Genomic DNA, 20,874 nt, shown 5'->3' on the forward strand with positions numbered 1-20,874 from the left:
TTGCCCAAACAATTGCAATGCATTCTTTCTCTATCACATAATAATTCTTCTAATCAGAGAGTACTCTGGAAGCATACACAATCACTCTTTCAGTGCCTTCCTGGATTTACACTACAACTGCACCTACCCTATAACCACTAGTATGACTGTGCAGTTCCATCTTGGCATCATCATCAAAATGTGCCAGAGCTGAGAAAGAGTTCAGCATCGCCATATGCATACAGAAAAATCATCCTCATTCCTCACTGCAAGGATATTTGGTGTTTCTCTATGACAATCCTTGCTGTAGTTGTGATTGGGAACTTAAATTTTTTTATGAAGCAACTTTAGTGGCAGCAGAAAATCTCTCACATCATGAATGTGCTGAGGAGTTAGAATATCTGTTATGGCTCTTACTTTCTGTGGATCAGGACAGCCTATATTTCCATTAACTAAAATCCCAAAGATTTTTATTTCTTGGGTGATGAAGAGCCACTTTCTCTGATTGAGACAAAGACCTGCATCATGTGAAACATTTAGTACAGTAGTCACACAGCTTAGATGCTCTTCAAATGCTCTGGAGAAAACTTTAGTGTCATCCAGGCACAACAGAAACATTGTCCATTTAACCATTTAAGATGCTGAAGTTTCCAAAGGTGGCAGGAGAACTTCAAAGCAAAATGGTATAATTTTGACCTCATACAGGGTGTCACATGTTCTGAAAACAATATTTTTATGGTCAGCCACATCAGCATTGATTTGTGAGTTACCTGTGTGTACATCCATAATGTTGAACTACTTTGCTGTCTTCAGATTGTTCAAGGTGTCATCAATTTCTGGCAATGAATGAACCTTCTTTATGGTTATTTTGTTCATCCACTAGTAATAGGTGCAGACACAGCTTATGCCATCTTTCTTCTTCACCAGGGCACAATGAAAGACCATGGTCCTTCTATTGGTTAAGAAATATAATCTCACAGCTTATCCTCCAGTTTCATCTGAATTATCCATTGCTGAACTGGAGATACCTTAGCTGAACAGTGTCTAATGAAGAGACGATCCACAGTGTTGATATGGTGTTATGTATTGGGTCATTTTGTCTGCCTTGTTTCCAATTCAGAGTTGAATACAACCAAAAGTTGATACATAATAGCCAACACTCAGTAACATTGTTAATCAGTAACAATAGAACCTACTGGTAGCTGAACAAGAGGTTCCTCCAGTGAGTATTTGAAAAAAGTAATTACCATGATTCTCCATTGATGGCAGGCACTACTAGACTAGTTTTGCTGCCCCTATCCGCTGTCTCTTAGAAATGAGCTGTTCATGGGTGACTCTGACCAAGAATCCCCTTATCCAGTAGTCATCATTAATATTGTTGGTGGCATATATATTTCTTTTGGGAGGTTGAGTATTCTGTTGTACTTGATTAGAGCATCTATTTAATTGAGCATCCAGACTGTAGACTTGAATTCATCTTATTGATGATTGTGGGATAAGTGTGTTTTCAATTGTGGACAAGAGCCCACAACAATCAATTCATTTCCAGCTTTTCTCAGCTGTCAAATTTTTCTCCCTTTACCCAAGAAGTTTAGTGTAGCCCGCCACTTTGAGCAGCATACATTCCTGCTTAGTGCTGATGAGTAAGTGCTTCTTATAACAGATTACACAAACAGCTTCATTGTTCTGAAATTACATTCTTCCACAGACTGTGGCTGTTTGTGATACCTGCAAAGAGTCCCATCTGAGGATGACATTATGGCTGTATTTCAGTAAAAGTCAAACACAAAGGGTTGTGTTATGTCATTGATCGTTATTCCCACAGCAAAAGTTTTTATTTATTTATTTTATTTATTTATGCATTTATTTTACCTGGCAAGATTAGGGCCTTCAGGCCCTCTCTTACACCTAACCAGGCATACTCAGATTCAACAAATTTCAGTTTCTACAGAACATTAAGGACATATAACATGTTATACAGTATTAATGTTAAAGAAAAAAAAATGGAGATTTTAAAAGTAGTACAATGATAACTATAAAAATCAAAAAATAATTATAACAATCAAGAATAATAATAATAGTAATGACTATGTATATGAAAGTAAACATATTTTTCTTTTATGAATGTCAGTCCTATTGCTAGTTGGGAATTTTCTCGTTATATTCTTGCAGCTTGTGAGTTATTCTCATCAAGCAGAGACATAAGACGATAGAATGGGGTGAAAGAGATATAGAAGAGGTAGATAGGTTAGAGGAAGAGAAATAGAATGGTAAAATTCGATGCTATGATGGAGAGGAGAAAGAAAGAGATGAGAGGGGCACAACAATGGTGGCTATACTGTCCCTAATATGTAAGTCTTGAGTTCCCTCCTGAATGTTGAGTGGTTTTTGGCAGTGGTATTTATTTTCCACTGGCAGCTTTCAGCACAATGGAATCTGGATGTCAGGACATAAATTCTCTTTAGCTTTACAATAAGTAACTGATATCACAGAAAGATATGCCCCACAATTAACAACGGTAATTATAGATTGGACGCATCACTCGAGGTGGAAGGCCAATGCGGAGACTGGCCACCTGGCCTCACCCGTTCACCCTGTGAATGGTCAGGTGGCTGCTCCTTCAGCAGGGTCCAAGCAGGTATACGGGGGAGATTTAGGTTTACTGGTTATTGGGAGCACCAATTTTAGGTGCAATATGGAGCCCCTTTGGCAGACAGCATTCAGGGCTGGAAAGAAAGCCAGTGTGCACTCTGTACATCTGCCACAGGGCCTCATCTGAGATGTGGAGGCAGCCTTCCCTGTGGCTATCAAGCATGTAGTGTGCAGTCATCTGCAAGTTGTGGCTCACATCAGCACCAATGATGCCTATCGCATGGATTCGCAGGCCATCTTCAGTTCCTACTGGTGGCTGGCAGAGATGGTGAAGACTGCTGGCCTTGCACACGAGGTGCAAGCAGAGCTTGCAATTTCCAGCATCATTCCCAGAGCTGATCATGGTCCTCTGGTATGGAGCTGAGTGGACAGTATCAACCAAAGACAGTAGTTTGAGGTGCTCTAATGAACTCTCACCAGTCAGTTCTCAGCAAGGAAAGTCAAATGCCATTCAGAATAAAGACACTTTGACTGTCACAATTTTATCAGTAAACTGTCAAAGTATTCATGATAAAGTTCCAAATTTACTGCCCTTCAGGAAAGTTCTTGCACTCAGATTATTCTTGGGACTGAGAGCTGGTTGGAAACTGAGATTGAAAGCTCTGAGATATTCAGCAAGTTGTAGAACGTATATTAGAAAGACAGATAAGAGGCCATAGGACGGGGAGCATTCATTGCAGTTGACAAAAATATAGTCTCTATTGAGGTTGAAGTTGAGTGTGATAGTGAAGTCATGTGTTCACGTATAACAGGTGTAGATGAAACTAAGTTAATTGTTGGATGTTTTTACCAGCCACCCAATTTCACTGTGACAGTTCTAGAGTCATTCAACGAGAGTCTACGGTCAATAGTGCATAATTTTCAGATCATGCAGTACTAGTTGGAGGCGACTGTAACCTACTGAGTATAGACTGGAATGTCTATGAATTCATTTTGGGGGTTGCAGACAGACACTCTTGCGAAATACTTTTGAACACGTTTTCTGAAAATTGTCTTCAGCAGCTAGCTCGGCAGTCCACACAATGGAAATACCTCAGACCTCATAGCTACAAATAGGCTGGAACGTATTGGCAATGTCAGTATAGAAACAGGGATTAGACATCATGATGTCATTATAGAAACTATGATTATGAAAGTTAATGAATCAGTCAAGAAGTCTAAGAGAGTGTTTCTGCTAGACAGAGTAGATAAGCAGTTATTAACAACTCATTTAGACAGTGGATTGGCATCAATTAGTTCCAGTATGATGGGTGTAGAGGAATTATGGGCAAAGTTCAAGCAGATTGTAAATGGTGGTGTCAAGAGTTACATGCCTAGTAGTGGATAAAGGGTGGAAAACGCCCACCATTGTTTAATAACGAAATTCTGCGGATGCTGAGGAAGCAGAGGCTGTTGCACTCTAGAGTCAAAAGGGGATGCACAAATGATGACAAGCAAAGGTTAGCAGAGACTCGTGTGTCTGTGAAAAGATGTATGCATGATGCATACAACAACCACCACCATCACACCTTAGCAAACTGGTTGTACGTAAAATCGCTAAGCAGATCTAAGTCCCTTGTTGAGCAGTGTAGTGTGGGAGATAGCAACATGAAAGGCAAAGTTTTAAATTTCATATTCAAGAAATCATTCACACAGGAAAATGGTACAAACATACCATCATTTGACCATTGAAAACACTCCTGTATGGATAACATAGAAATAGGCATACCTGGCATAGAGAAAGAACTGAAAGATTTGAAAACAAATAAATCACAAAGTCTAGATGGAATCACAGTTTGATTTTACATGGACTACTCTACGGCATTGGCCTCTTACCTAGCTCGTATTTACCATGAGTCTCTCACCCAGCACAAGGTCTCAAGTCACTTGAAAAAAGAGCAGGAGACTCCAATATATAAGAAAGGAAAAAGAACAAACCCACAAAATTACATACCAATATCCGTAACTTCTGTTTGCTGCAGAATCTTTGAACATATTCTCAGTTAGAATACAATAAACTTTCTTGAGACTGAGAAACTTATGTTCATGAATCAGCATGGTTATAGAAAGCATCATTTGTGTGAAACTCAGCTTACCCTTTTCTCACATGATATACTGAGAACCACGGATAAAGGGCAACAGGCAGAGTCCATATACCTAGGTTTCTGGAAAGCATTCAACACGATGCCTCATTTCATGCTGTTAATGAAGGAATGAGCATGTGGAATTAGTTCACAGATAGGTGAGTGGCTAGAAGACTTCTTAAATAATGGAACGCAGCATCTTGTCCTCAACAGCAAGTGTTCATCAGAGACAAGGTTATCGTCAGGAGTACCCCAGGGGAGTGTGATAGGACAGCTGTTGTTCTTTATATACACAAATGATTTGGCGGACAAGGTGGGCAGCAATCTGTGGTTGCTTGCTGATGATGCCATGGTGTACGGTAAGCTACCAAAGTTGAGTGACTGTAGGAAGATACAAGATGACAGATAAAATTTCCAGTTGGTGTGATGAATGGCAGCTAGCACTAAATGTGGTAAAATGTAAGTTAATGCAGATGATTAGGAACAATAAACCTGTAACAGGGTGTATATGCGGACAGAGAAAAAAAATTCCTGCAAGTTTCCCGGATTTCCCAGTTAAAAATAAACATTCTCCCGGGTGAAAACACACATCTTCCGTGTTAAGTGACAGTATATTTCCATGGGAACCGCAAAACTTATCATTCCTTTGAATGGTTATGGTTTCATACACGGGGGTAGAATTTCCCGGCACTTTAGAAAATGAAACTTAGGGAAAAAGAACCGTTTTGGAAATATCTATGATGTGCAGCAACATGTACGTTGCGTATTTTCATATTACAAAAGTATACATTGGAATTCCACCAAACACTGTATGTTACTTTCTGAATCATTGAAATCGAGACTGTGATGCACTTTTGTAAGCCAGTCATAGCTCATGTTACATGATCTCGAGAGCTGATGACAGCGGATATTCAGAGCATAGAGCACGTGATGTAGTCAGCTAACAGCACCATCACTGTTAAGCAACACAAACACACAAACAGGGAAATTAAATTAATGTACATAGTGTTGTTACAAGAAAAGCAAAGCTTTCACATATAAAATTGGTCCCCAAGGTTAATAAGCTGCAAGAGAAGCTAAGCTGTTGCACATAATGTTGATCTTTTTTTCTGCATAATACACTTTAAGATATATCACACAAATGTGGCAGTAAAATTTTTAATGATGACATAAATGTCTGATCTTCAGGGTTTGAAATACTTCTAGATGGCTCATCATCAAAGAGTTGATTTTTAAATGAGGGTCAAACGATGTTTGATTTAAGAAATTCTTGGTACATTCTCACACACAGTTCAACTTACATATAAGTATATTTACTTTGAAAGTAATGCTTTTCAAACCATCATTCACAATATTTTCCCGTGACCTGTTAGAAATAGGTTAATTTCACCAGTTGCCAGAGAGCACCAGGTAACATGCGACACCATGCTTGTGCAGCTACCATGCTGTAGGAAGCCTGTATGTACGTACGTGTAAAACATTGAAAGATCATACATTATGTCATAAAAGAAACAAAACATCAGAGGATACTGCAAGAGCCACGGAATTTTGTGAACCATACTAAAATGTGCAAATTTAAAGTGCATACTTAAAGTGCACATTCATATGTCCAGATTCCCAATCAAGTAGACCTCGAGCTGATATTAAGCTTTTCAGTGTGGTTTACGGGATGTAAATTTTCTTGGAGCACCAATACTGTATTATATCATGTTTGGTTCTTTATTGTGGCATAATGCCATAAATGCAGCAAACAGTTGAAACTAGCCAGTACTGTGGAATTAAACATTTCGTTTCAAACACATTGACTTCCTCTGCAGGAAAGATTAATAAAAGTCAAATATCTTTAGCAAACAGACAAAAATAACTTCCTGTTCTGCAAGGCAATTAATGCTTGACTGTCAGAAAGGTGGAAATAAAATAAAATCCGAAACTAATAACATATTTTAGCCTTCCATAATTATGTGAATGTATTTTAATTGACTTGATAGCTCCCGACCACAGAGTAAACGAAGAGGAAACAGCGAAATCACTAAATGTAAACACAGGTCATGTGGAGACTACCCACTATAACTCAGACTGCTCTGTGCATCAGCCCCAGATCTATGATATTTGCTAACTGGATCAATACTAAAATAATCAAATTTTCAAAAATATGTTCATCTTGTAGCGCACATCTTTCTGAAAAGTCTGAAACATAAAATGTGTGTTCGAGGAAATGTAAGACATGTTATTTGGTCTTAAGTGTGCCAAAGTGCAGTGCCACACCTCTTCATACAGCATTCTTCTATAACTCATCACTGTATTTCAATCTGTGAAATTGAAATGTGTATATTTAGTAATGGATTTCATCAAACCTACGCAGGACAGTGGAAACTGAAGTGTCCTGTGGTGCCTCTCCTGCTTCCAGTTGGCCCATTTCACAGCCTGCCCCTCTTAAAAAACATCTCGCAATTAATAGCAGATGGGATTATTTGTAATTGGGAGAACAAGAACTCTTCAGAAAATCTGCACTTTTTATTGCCTATTAGCTAATAACTTGCTGTTTTGTGTGACATATAATTAAATATAGGATACATAAAACCAATAAAGACAAGAGACAAGCAAGAAAGTACACATTTCTTCAATCCTTAGTTCCTAGCATTTTTTTCTCTCTAATCTTGCTATAGCTTTACACGGCATGCTTTCCTTCCTGCAAAAGAATCTATTACCTCATCAAAGTTCGTCAAACATTTTGCTACACGAAAAATTGAAATGTCGTTATCTAATACTGAAAAAGCTGTTAATACAAATAATATCCAAGACTGGTGTGGTTTCTCGATCTGATTACGTCTATTTTATCACTGTCTGCTAGATAAAACAAAATAGGCCTTTCTAATACTGCAGCAATTTTGTAGCACACACAAAATAAATGAGACTATTTTGGCACAAATAGTCATTTTTATAACAAGACAGAATATAATTCATGAAGTACCAATATCAAATGCCTATAAGGCCTACTACAAGCTAACAGCTTTATGTTAGGAAATAGTTTCACATTTCATTCATACGCACCAGTTTCTCAAGCACGAGATCGAAAAGTAGTATCACGAAATTTTTTATAGATTTGGAATCGTCTTATTCTTTCATAATTTGTGTGATGTCCCTGTTTCTTCTCCTGCCTCATTCTAACAATCACTCTTGTCATCAAGAATTCTGTAGCTATTCCTGCCATTGTCAAAATTTGTTCTCCAATTAACTTTACAAACCCTGCCAGAATCACAGGTTTAGTTAGTTATCCCACGATTATTCTCCGGTTAGGCATTGTTACATATTCGTACAACATGTTTTCCACGTTACTTCCAGAATAGAACTTAAGCGGCTGCTAGCCGGGGACTGTACAACTGGTCCTTATCAGTGTAGCAATCTGGTCAAAAATTTTCTGTCAAAATTTCATTTTCTTGGATACACCGAGAAGATAATACATAATCTTCACCTGTTAGTCATTTATTTCTACTCTGGTAGTCTGAATCTATGGATTTTGCTAGTAATTATAACAATGCTGAACATTTGCAAACCCAATCAACCACATCATCAGACAGCGATTGGCATTCATCCATTCGGCTTTACTCCGCTCAGCTCGTATAGCCCCATCCCCTTTTGTCTGCAGAAAGTTTATTTCTAGATGCAACGAGGATTCTCCTGCAGGAACATCATGTACACTGTGCACGAATTCAAAAATCAACTTATGAATCATTCAGAAATCAACTTAAAATGTGTTAAAAATGTTCAAAAACCTACAGGGATGCATTTCAAAATCATATGATTAATTGATAGACCAATGTGCGCTGGATGGTAGGCACTTTGTGGAACAGGATTTTTTCCCACAAGAATATGAATGTGGCACCCCCTTTTCCCAGTAGCATCTAGCTGCTTGCTGCGACTGCTTGCACAGCCAACAGCCACCAGCCACATTCCTGTAGCCAGAAGTGAGAAAATCTACTACTCAAATGTGACCCAACTGCGCATGCACATGAGCCCACTCGTAACTGCTAAAACAAATCTAATGTAAACAGTTGTGACTTCATGCTCACTGGAGGCAATTTGTTGTTATAAAGCATTGGGTAGGCTTCCTAAAACCTTTGATACATTTTGCTGTTGGCAGATGCTTGCATCAGCACTGTCTGTCATTGTATATGGCACATTTCCTTTGCAATTTATTTTCATTTTTTTTCTCGTTTATGTTTTATTGTTGAAGTATTATTTTGCAGTATGGGGATACAGTAATATCCTTTGGTAGAGTATCGGTTCTTACCAGTCAATGTTACAAAAATTTAAGTGAAAACTAAAACAATGAAAAATTCCCTGAATTCTAAAAAAATTCCCAGGTTATTCCCAGTTTTCTCCCAGATGAAAAAATTCCCAGGTTTTTCCCAGATCTCCCATTTGTCCCAGGTTGTATACACCCTGTGTAATGTTTGGATACAGTATTACTAGTGCCCTGGTTGACACAGTTAAGTCATTTAAGTATCTGGGTGTAACATTGCAAAGCTATACGAGATGGAATGAGCATGTGAAAACTGTAGTAGGGAAGGCAAATGGTTGACTTCAGTTTATTGGGAGAATTTAAGGAGAGTGGTTCATCTGGAAAGGAGGCCACATATAGGACACTGGAGCAACCTATTCTTTAGAACTACTTGAGTGTTTGTGATCCATACCAGGTGAGATTGAAGGAAGATACTGAAGCAATTAAGAAGCAGGTTGTAGATTTGCTACCAATAGGTTCAAACATCACATACATGTTACAAAGATGTTTCAGGAACTCAAATGGGAAGTTCTGGGTAGGGGGGGTTCATTTCCAGAAACACTATTGAGAAAATGCAAAGAATTGGGATTTGAAGCTGGCTGCTGAACGATTCTATTGTTGCCAACATACATCATGCGTAAGGACAACAAAGATAAGATACAAGAAATTAGGTCTCATACGGAGGCATACAGACAGTAATTTTTTCCTTGCTCTATTTGCAAGTAGAACAGGAGGGCAAATGATGAGTAGTTGTATATGATACACTCTGCCACACACTGTATGGTGGTTTGCAGAGTATCTATCTAGATGTAGATACATATAGATGTATACATCAGAAACAATGTAGACATTATTTCCTGACATCCTGTCAACTGTCATCCATGGGAGATTTCCATCTGCTGTGGCCTCACCTCTGTATATGGTCACACTTTTTGTGATTTTCCTGATTTCAGTGGCTGGGCAAAATGCTGAAACCTTCATACAGTATTGGGTATTGACTGAAATTCACTGGGGAATGACCTTATTGATAGGATAGATTTCCAAATGCTGATGATAATAGCAAAATTTGGTTCTTATGGAAACATTTTCTTTAAAGAAATATTAGTAGGTAATTATACATGCAAATCAGGTGAAGGTGAAATTTTTACTATTAGCAAATAGCTGTTTGTTTATAAATTACTATAGTTCATTAGAAGTCCCTCATTCTCCTCTTTTCAGCAAATGTTTTATTTTTTTTCAAAAACTTCACATTTCAGAACTTATTCATAGTCAAAATTTTCATGTTCTAGGATGTTACAATCTTAAATAGTGATTATCTCCAAAATTCAAAACCATAGTTTCACTGCCCTGATTCCATAAGTGCCTGCTTTAACCAAAATAACTAGTTAATTCGTTAATTATTTAAACAGAAAGTTCCTCTTTCTCAAGATCTTTCTAGCGAGCTTCAGAAATCCCCTTTTTGTTAATACTGCTCCCTCACAAAATAGCACTGCTGGTTTGAAAACTTCCTAATTATTCAAATATTAATGAAAAAACTGTCCTATTGGCAGATGAGCTGGTTGTAACATTGTTGTTGTGAACCTTGGATGTTGTCTGACAGTTGTAACACAAGTCTTAAGAGTTTCTAGCTATATTCTCAAGGTTGGTTTGCCTTGAAAATGTTAGTGCCAAGTATCGATGAACCTACTCTTAAATTAATAATACTAGCTCCTCCTGGCTGGACAGATCTTCTACACTGCTACTCCTGTCTATCTGGGATCAACATTAATAACTGTCATAAACCTTCACATCTCTTCTCTGGTTGCCACATTAGTGATGCAATGTCATGATGGTCTTCCATGACTGCCATCAGTATGACACTGAGAATTCTGTCAACCTTCTTTTAGTGTCTTCTTTTCTGGTCCAGTGTGCCAATTTACTGATGATATTGTCATGTTGTAACCACACTCAAATCCAAAATCCAAAAGCTGGGTCATCAGTTAAATACAACACTTAGCACTGAAAGCATGCTATTTAGAACACCAACATACCACGAAAACAGACACAATCTCCTGGGTGAAGAAAACAGGTATTTGTACGAACACAGAATGTCCCAGAAACCTAGTACTTATACAAGCATCAAATATTGCAGATATACAAACATTACACACATAAAATATGTAGAGCACCTTCCAGAAATGATAAATATGAAATAGCTGGTGGTCAGGTTCAAAATGGTGACACATCACATCAGGAAGTGATACTAACCACTACATCACACTGATGGCACCAGAGCTTGTAGCAATATTAACAAAATAATATTAAATAAAACACCTATAACAATATTTTGAAAATATCACTTAGATGAAATCATGTGAAAATGTTTATGCTATTTAGTGGAAGAACAGGAAGACACACATTCCTAGACTGAAATGTTACTGTGTTATTGTGAAAGACTGGAACTTAGGTAGTTTATGACTGAAGATGGCACTTACACAAAGATTGTTTAATAATACATGATTTTTGTGTTATAGAACATAATCTATTTGATGTGATGTACTACTGCTCTTTTTGAGAGCCTTCCACATCACATAAAATACAGTATAAATTCATGGGATGGTTGTGGGAAAAGTCACATTAAAAAAAATTATATATATATTACTCACCTTGAAGTTCACACTATATTCTAAACCAGGTTTTGAAACTAAGTCACAGTGAAACTCTGCTTTTTCATTTGCTTTTGTTACAACAGATGTCAGCTCATAACCATAAGACTTCTTTGCTACATCCACTGTAAATGAAACCGTTTCCCCTTTGGTAGGAGAACTCAGCCGGGAGACAATCTGAAATTTAGAGTGATAATAATGAATAAAATGTCTTACAAATACAAGTGTAGAAATTACATGAGAATTTGAAGTAACTAGAATGAAGAAACTGCTTTAGAACCTATCACTAGCAGCATCATATCACCTCCACCACCACCAGCATCAACAACAACAACAACAAAATTATCCAGCTACATTCTCTCAAATGTGATGATCACTTTCCATTCATAAACTTATTTTGAATTAAATTTATACTCTTGCCTACATTTTGATTGTCACATTACTTTTCCCATTTTACTTCTCTACACAAATATTTATACACTTATTTTTCAGTCTTGGTATTGTCTGGACTTGTTATATGCTCCGACTGCTGAATTCTCCAACTACATATAACATGAACAAGAGGTACTGTAATATTACTTCTGTTGTGACTTGCAGATCATTCAAAGCGCCGCTGCGCAATTACGTGCGTCCTCTACGTGTGGCGCTGTCTGCCAGCCATGCAGCAGCTGCGCCACCTAAGCAGCCAGCCGAGCAGCGGCCGCTAGACTGGGACTCAGTGCTTATTCGAATGCTAATGTGTACACTTGTCTTGCTTCTCAACTTACTCTGTGACTTAAATGTGTTGTATTGTTCTGAAATATATGTGTTCAACTTGACATTATAACAATTGGCAACGAGGTAGTGGATTTTTCCTTTTCACCATTGACCCTCAGGTTTCCATGGCTACTGTCGAGCAACTATTGCAAAATCTCCTTGTACAGCAAATGATTCTAACAGCGGCGATTCGCGATTTCGTTGCGGCGTCAAATGTGGGGCATTTCTCGTCGTTGGCTATACCTCCTTTTCCTCCTTACGACGAGACGGCGGAAGACTGGTCTGATAATGGAAAAACGTCTTCGACAGCACTTCTTGGCATTTCATGTCACAGACAAACAACCATGTAAGTCTCTGTTCCTTTCCAGGATTTCACCTCAAATATGTCGGTTGTTGTTGCAGTTGGCTCCTTTGAAGGATCCTGCATCTTTGTCCTTTGCTGAAATGTGCTCACTTCTGTCTGTCTATATTCAAAAGCAAACGCATGTGGTAGCCTCTCGTGTTGCCTTTTATCGTTGTCAAAAACAGCGATATCAATCCTATTGTGCTTGGGCTGCTGAACTTCACGGCCTCAGTCGAAAGTGTCAATTTGTTACTGACGTTCACAAAGAATCCTATGCCGATTCCATGGTACGGGATGCTATTATCCGGTCAGCGCCCGACAAAGAAGTTCAGCAACGTGCCCTTCAGTTGGCAAATCTGCCTCTAGATGAAGTTCTCTCCATTGCGCAGTCTTTTGAAATTTCTCACGCCACTGGGGCGCAAATAGATGGGGTGATGTCGGGCAAATACAACCTCTGTGCGCTGTTGACGACGCGTGCGGCACGTCCCCGCCGACCGACGTGGCCGCAGTGCAATCCCACGCACAGCCTTGGCCTAACCGTAAACAACCTGTTAAGAAACTGCAGCAAAACCGCCGGCAACTTCCTTCATGTCCGTGGTGTTTTACGAAACATTCACGCGAGGATTGTCTCCAACGTTGGGCTGTGTGTGACAATTGCAAAAAGAAAGGTCATGTGTCTTCCGTTTGCAAATCCGACCGCATACATGATGTTCATGAACATGATGCTGATTCTGATTCTGTGTTATCTGTCAATTGTACTTCTTCCCTTTCAGGGAAGTTGTTCCTCACTGTCCAAATCCTTGGACGAGATGTTCGCATGCAGGTGGATACCGGTTCTGCTGCCACTATAATTAATTCTCAGACGTATCTTCAGTTGGGTTCTCCACTCCTGTCACCTGTCACTCGGCAATTACGGACGTACAATAAACAGAAGATTTCTCTCTTGGGACAGTTTCATGCTGAGGTATCTTACAAATCCATTGTTCGCACTGTTCCCATATTAGTGGTTGACCAGAGCAACGCGGAGAATCTTTTTGGTTTCGATGCCTTTCGCATTTTTGGGTTCTCCATAGATGACTCTGTCAATATTGTCTCTGACGCTATTCCTTATGCTCAACTGGAATTCCTTGTCGACATCATTTTTGTTCCTTTTTTCTCCTGGGTTAGGCCATGCAAACGACTTTGAAGCTCATATCATGCACAAACCCACTGCTCGGCCTAAGTTTTTTTGAGCTCGGCCCATTCCTGTTACCCTTTGTGATCAGGTAAAACGGGAGTTGGATCGTCTCACTATTTCAGGGGTCTTGCTTCCTGTCACTTCCAGTGAGTGGTCCTCTCCTGTCGTTGTCGTTGCTAAGCCAAATGGCGATATTCGTCTCTGTGGCGATTTCAAAGCCACTGTAAATGCTCAATGCCTCATCGACACTTACCCTATGCCCCGTCCTGAAGAAATGTTCACTAATCTTGCTGGAAGCCTGTATTTTTCTAAAATTGACCTGTCAGAAGCTTATCATCAACTTCCTCTCGACGCTGCTTCCCGGCAGTTTCTGGTCCTTAACACGCCTTTAGGCCTCTATCAATACCAATGCTTGCCATTCAGGGTTGCTAGCGCCCCTGCTCTCTTTCAGCGATTCTTGGAACAATTATTGCTCCCTGTCCCTGGGTGTATCAATTACATGGACAACTTTGTTGTCACTGGCTCCACCACTGACGAACATCTTCAAAATCTCTGCACACTTTTTCATGTCTTACAGACTGCCGATCTTAAGTGTAATCTTCAAAAATCAAAATTTTTCAGCCCTCTATCACGTACTTGGGGTTTCAACTCTCTCGGGGTGGTATTCGTCCACTTCATCAAACTGTCGCTGCAATCGATGCCCTTCCTCGCCCTACATCTGTTAAGGAACTGCAGGCCTTCTTGGGGAAAATAGCATACTATCACAAGTTTTTACCATCTGCGGCTTCGGTGGCTCAGCCGTCGCATCACCTGTTGCATAAAAATGTGCTTTTTCACTGGTCCGCAACATGCGATGCGGCTTTCCAGAAATTGAAGACTATGCTGAAACAGGCCCCATGCCTTGCTACTTATCGACCTGGCCAACATCTTGTTCTTGCCACAGATGCCTCTCAATACGGGGTCGGTGCAGTCCTTGCGCACCGTTTTCCTGACAGTTCAGAACAACCCATTGCTTATGCCTCCAAAACACTCACGGATGCCCAACAAAAGTATTCTTAAATTGAAATTGAAAAAGAAGCTTTGGCCATTATTTATGCTTTTTGTAAGTTTGGTGTTTTTCTCTATGGATCCAAATTTCATCTTGTTACAGATCACAAATCATTTGTTTCCTTGTTTCATCCATCAACGTCACTTCCCAACTAGGCTGCACACCGCTTCCAGCGTTGGGCTCTTTCCTTGTCTCGTTTCAATTATGAGATTCATTTCCAGTCAACGGCTCAACATGCAAATACTGATGCTCTGTCTCTCCTTCCCATGGGTCCTGATCAGGCATTCTATAGGGATGAACTTTTATGTTTCCACCTGGATGTTGCCGAGCAGCAGGTTGTGGACGGGTTCCCCATAACTGGGGACAGGCTGGCGGCTGCTACGGGTTCTGACCCTGCCCTCTCCCGGGTTTTACGCTGTATTCAGAAGGGTTGGCCAGATCGCCCGTCCGCTAAGACTTCTGATCCGTTGCGGAATTACTACGCTTTGCGCTACCGCCTCACGGCTAGGAATGGTGTTATCCTCCTTTCCACTGACAATGCTTCGCCGCGGGTTGTGGTACCTGCATCTTTGCGTGCTTCGGTCTTGTGCCTCCTTCACCAAGGGCACTGGGGTGTGTCTCGCACAAAGTCTCTGGTGCGCCGTCATGTGTACTGGCCTGGCATCGGCTCTGAAATAGCACACATGTTCACTGCCTGCGGCCCTTGTGCGTCACAGGCCGCTGTCCCGAAGTCATCTTTGTCACTGTGGCCTTCGCCTGAGAAGCCCAGGGAGCGCATTCATGCTCACTTTGTGGGACCCTTTTTAGGTACTTATTGGCTCCTCGTAATTGACGCCTACTTTAACTTTCCTTTCATTGTCTGTTGCACATCGCCTACCACTGCGGCAACCACCAGTGCTCTCGCCCGAATTTTTTCTTTGGAAGGCCTCCCCTCTACTCTTGCTACTGATAATGGTCCGCAATTTGCCTCTTCCGCATTTGCGGATTTTTGTGCTCGACACGGCATTATGCATGTCACGGCCCTGCCATTCCATCCACAATCCAACAGTGAGGCTGAATGCCTGGTCCGCACATTTAAGGTTCAGATGCGGAAACTTCTGACTTCTTCTGCTGCTGATGATGCGCTTCTCCAGTTTCTGGCATCTTACCGTTTCATCCCCATGGGTGACCACAGCCCGGCTGAGCTCTTACATGGCCAACAGCCCCGCACGCTACTTCATCTTCTGCGGCCTTCCACCTCATGGCCGCGGGTGCCTTCACTTGGCTGGTTCACTGCCGACGACCTCATCTGGGTACGGGGATATTGCAGGCACCCAAAATGGAGCCTGGGCCACATCTTAAGACACCGTGGCAGATGCCCGTATGAAATCCAGATGGGCACGGGTGTTGCAGTGCGTAATTCGGACCAGCTTTGGCCTCGTGTGCCGGCAACTCCTGTTCCGAATGCCGCTACACCACCTTCAGCCCTACCTGACGCTCGGGATCTTGGCATCTCTCAATACTTACAACACAGCCCTCTCACCATCATCGCGATGCCAGCACAAGAATGGACGCCACCAGGAGATGTGCCCATGCAGGAACCGGATGACCATCCTCTGTCAGAGGATATCTACTCGCCTCCTCCTCCAACGGACGCCGAAACATTGCCCATGTCTCCTGTCTTATCAACTGGACTTGCCGCAACGGGCAGATTGGTGCATGGGGCCCCAGCAGATTCGACCCCTGTCATCTTGACCCGTTATCAATGGGGACACTTCCGTCCGTACGGGAAGCCTCCTCCTCGAGACTTTACGGCGAGTCAAACAATGCCTATGGATGTTAGCCATCTCCGGAACACCTCCATCAAGACCAGTGCAACAATTTCAAAGGGGGGAAAAGTGTTGTGACTCGCCGATCATTCAAAGCGCCGCCGCGCAATCATGCACGTCCTCTACATGCGGCGCTGTCTGCCAGCCTTGCAGCAGCTGCGCCACCTAAGTGGCCAGCCGAGCAGCGGCCGCTAGACTGGGACTCAGTGCTTATTCGAATGCTAATGTGTACACATGTCTTGCTTGTCAACTTACTCTGTGACTTATATGTGTTGTGTCGTTCTGAAATATATGTGTTAAACTTGACCTTATAACAATTTCTTTCTCTAGTTGACTCCATAGTAGACTCTGCCTTTAAAAACTTTCCCTTCAACAAAGGCATTATAATATACAACAGCCTGCCATCAGAAATTTAAAAACACTAAGTCCCCAACTGTATTTAATAAAAAATTAAAATCATTTCTTCTTGATCATTGTTTCTACAGTGCAAGTGAATTTCTGCTCCACATGGGTGGAAAGAAACATGAAACAAATTGCAGCAAAGAATTTTGTAAAAAGTAAAACATTAATGCAACTATGTGCAAAAATCTTGCATCTATCTCATTTGCTACTAAGCAAATTAAGTGCAGAAAGAATATCGAACCAGGTAATGTTGTGTATATGTGTGAGAGGAACACAGCACCAAAATACAAATGTGTAACTGAGTATGTAACTTGTGTGTTCATAAATTTATGTGTTCATAACTTCTCAGAAAATATGTATGTAAACTCATGTTTGTGTAAACTTTCGGTATATTACTTCATGCCAGCAAATTATCATAATATCCAACATCAAATGTATGTTTGTGCATCACCATGTGCATGTAATGTACAGTATTGATTACAGGACAATAAAAAAATAAACAAATCAATAATTTTACCCATCTTGGAATTAGAATCAGTTGTTCTCATGAACTTATATTTCTGCTACTAGGATTCTACTGTGGTATCTTTTTTTAAGTACAGGGTTATTACAAATGATTGAAGCGATTTCACAGCTCTACAATAAATTTATTATTTGAGATATTTTCACAATGCTTTGCACACACATACAAAAACTCAAAAAGTTTTTTTAGGTATTCACAAATGTTCGATATGTGCCCCTTCAGTGATTCGGCAGACATCAAGCCGATAATCAAGTTCCTCCCACACTCGGCGCAGCATGTCCCCATCAATGAGTTCGAAAGCATCGTTGATGCGAGCTCGCAGTTCTGGCACGTTTCTTGGTAGAGGAGGTTTAAACACTGAATATTTCACATAACCCCACAGAAAGAAATCACATGGGGTTAAGTCGGGAGAGCGTGGAGGCCCTGACATGAATTGTTGATCATGATCTCCACCATGACTGATGCATCAGTTTTCCAAACTCCTGTTTAAGAAATGCTTCTGCTTTAGCCTTTTCCGTAAGATTTTCCAAATCGTCGGCTGTGGTACGTTTAGCTCCTTGCTTGCTTTATTCGTCGACTTCTGCGGCTATGCGTGAAATTTGCCCGCACGCGTTCAACCGTTTCTTCGCTCACTGCAGGCCGACCCGTTGATTTCCCCTTACAGAGGCATCCAGAAGCTTTAAACTGCGCATACCATCGCCGAATGGAGTTAGTAGTTGGTGGATCTTTGTTGAACTTCATCCTGAAGTGTCGTTGCACTGTTATGACTGACTGATGTGAGTGCATTTCAAGCACGACATACGCTTTCTCGGCTCCTGTCGCCATTTTGTCTCACTGCGCTCTCGAGCACTCTGGTGGCAGAAACCTTAAGTGCGGTTTCAGCCGAATAAAACTTTATGAGTTTTTCTACGTATCTGTAGTGTGTCATGACCATATGTCAATGAATGGAGCTACAGTGAATTTATGAAATCGCTTCAATCATTTGTAATAGCCCTGTATATGTTCCTAGTTTCTTAAATAAAAACTGGCATGAAGTATGTATGAAGCGTTTGTTCTTTGATATTTTGCCATGGTGCAGAAGTATTCTCACTTCAGTTCAGAGATTTACTGCTTATTGGAATATTACTACCACTTCCTTAGAGTGATATTTAAAGCTATTTGAAGATCTATGTTAATAAATAATCTCAACCAAATGTGTAAATCATGCTGAAAACCAGAGTTGAGGTAGAGTTTTCAGTGAGAGAAGCACTGGATAAACCTGCAAGCTGGGTGACTCATTGCTGTTTTCTCACTCTGTCTCTATCTCTTTTGACATACACTGCAATTCTTTCTATCCCCTCACTAACTTTTTACTGATTAATTAAAAATTTAATTCTTAATACACTCCTGGAAATTGAAATAAGAACACCGTGAATTCATTGTCCCAGGAAGGGGAAACTTTATTGACACATTCCTGGGGTCAGATACATCACATGATCACACTGACAGAACCACAGGCACATAGACACAGGCAACAGAGCATGCACAATGTCGGCACTAGTACAGTGTATATCCACCTTTCGCAGCAATGCAGGCTGCTATTCTCCCATGGAGACGATCGTAGAGATGCTGGATGTAGTCCTGTGGAACGGCTTGCCATGCCATTTCCACCTGGCGCCTCAGTTGGACCAGCGTTCGTGCTGGACGTGCAGACCGCGTGAGACGACGCTTCATCCAGTCCCAAACATGCTCAATGGGGGACAGATCCGGAGATCTTGCTGGCCAGGGTAGTTGACTTACACCTTCTAGAGCACGTTGGGTGGCACGGGATACATGCGGACGTGCATTGTCCTGTTGGAACAGCAAGTTCCCTTGACGGTCTAGGAATGGTAGAACGATGGGTTCGATGACGGTTTGGATGTACCGTGCACTATTCAGTGTCCCCTCGACGATCACCAGTGGTGTACGGCCAGTGTAGGAGATCGCTCCCCACACCATGATGCCGGGTGTTGGCCCTGTGTGCCTCGGTCGTATGCAGTCCTGATTGTGGCGCTCACCTGCACGGCGCCAAACACGCATACGACCATCATTGGCACCAAGGCAGAAGCGACTCTCATCGCTGAAGACGACACGTCTCCATTCGTCCCCCCATTCACGCCTGTCACGACACCACTGGAGGCGGGCTGCACGATGTTGGGGCGTGAGCGGAAGACGGCCTAACGGTGTGCGGGACCGTAGCCCAGCTTCATGGAGACGGTTGCGAATGGTCCTCGCCGATACCCCAGGAGCAACAGTGTCCCTAATTTGCTGGGAAGTGGCGGTGTGGTCCCCTACGGCACTGCGTAGGATCCTACGGTCTTGGCGTGCATCCGTGCGTCGCTGCGGTCCGGTCCCAGGTCGACGGGCACGTGCACCTTCCGCCGACCACTGGCGACAACATCGATGTACTGTGGAGACCTCACGCCCCACGTGTTGAGCAATTCGGCGGTACGTCCACCCGGCCTCCCCCATGCCCACTATATGCCCTCGCTCAAAGTCCGTCAACTGCACATACGGTTCACGTCCACGCTGTCGCGGCATGCTACCAGTGTTAAAGACTGCGATGGAGCTCCGTATGCCATGCAAACTGGCTGACACTGACGGCGGCGGTGCACAAATGCTGCGCAGCTAGCGCCATTCGACGGCCAACACCGCGGTTCCTGGTGTGTCCGCTGTGCCGTGCGTGTGATCATTGCTTGTACAGCCCTCTCGCAGTGTCCGGAGCAAGTATGGTGGGTCTGACACACCGGTGTCAATGTGTTCTTTTTTCCATTTCCAGGAGTGTATTTATCATGCTTTCATTCATTTATCACTTCTTTTTTCAGTTCGATTAATGCCAGGCCTGGTGGTCTTGTGGTAAAGCACATGTCTGGAAACTGAGAGGTTGTGGAGGTCAAATCTTGTTTGGACCATGGATTTTTCAGTCTTAGTTTTAACACAGTCTTCACCTCTCAATGATGTGAGGAGTCACCAAAAACAACATATGGTTTGGAGTCCATGTTAAACCAAAAATACCCTTTTACTGCTTGGATAACTGGGGTAGTTGAGGGACACAAAAGTCACCTAAGTAATGACCAATGAAACACTTGCATGAGGCAATTAAGCCACATGAAATTATTACTATTATTATTAATTCAATTAATCATAAAATCAAGCATCTCTGAAACTCATACTAATG

The 20,874-nt window shown here is 41.6% G+C and overlaps 1 protein-coding gene across 1 annotated transcript in view; it reads right to left on the minus strand.

Annotated features, from left to right (window-relative positions):
- Positions 1 to 20,874, minus strand: part of LOC126469699 (apolipophorins) — a 738,135-nt gene that overhangs the window by 361,917 nt on the left and 355,344 nt on the right. The window contains exon 38 of the mRNA XM_050096873.1: positions 11,622 to 11,798. Within this exon, the coding sequence (XP_049952830.1) occupies positions 11,622 to 11,798 (177 nt within the window). The remainder of the gene's footprint in view (positions 1 to 11,621; positions 11,799 to 20,874) is intronic.

The sequence above is a fragment of the Schistocerca serialis genome, chromosome 3, assembly GCF_023864345.2.
Source record: "Schistocerca serialis cubense isolate TAMUIC-IGC-003099 chromosome 3, iqSchSeri2.2, whole genome shotgun sequence".
Classification (NCBI taxonomy): Eukaryota; Metazoa; Arthropoda; class Insecta; order Orthoptera; family Acrididae; genus Schistocerca; species Schistocerca serialis.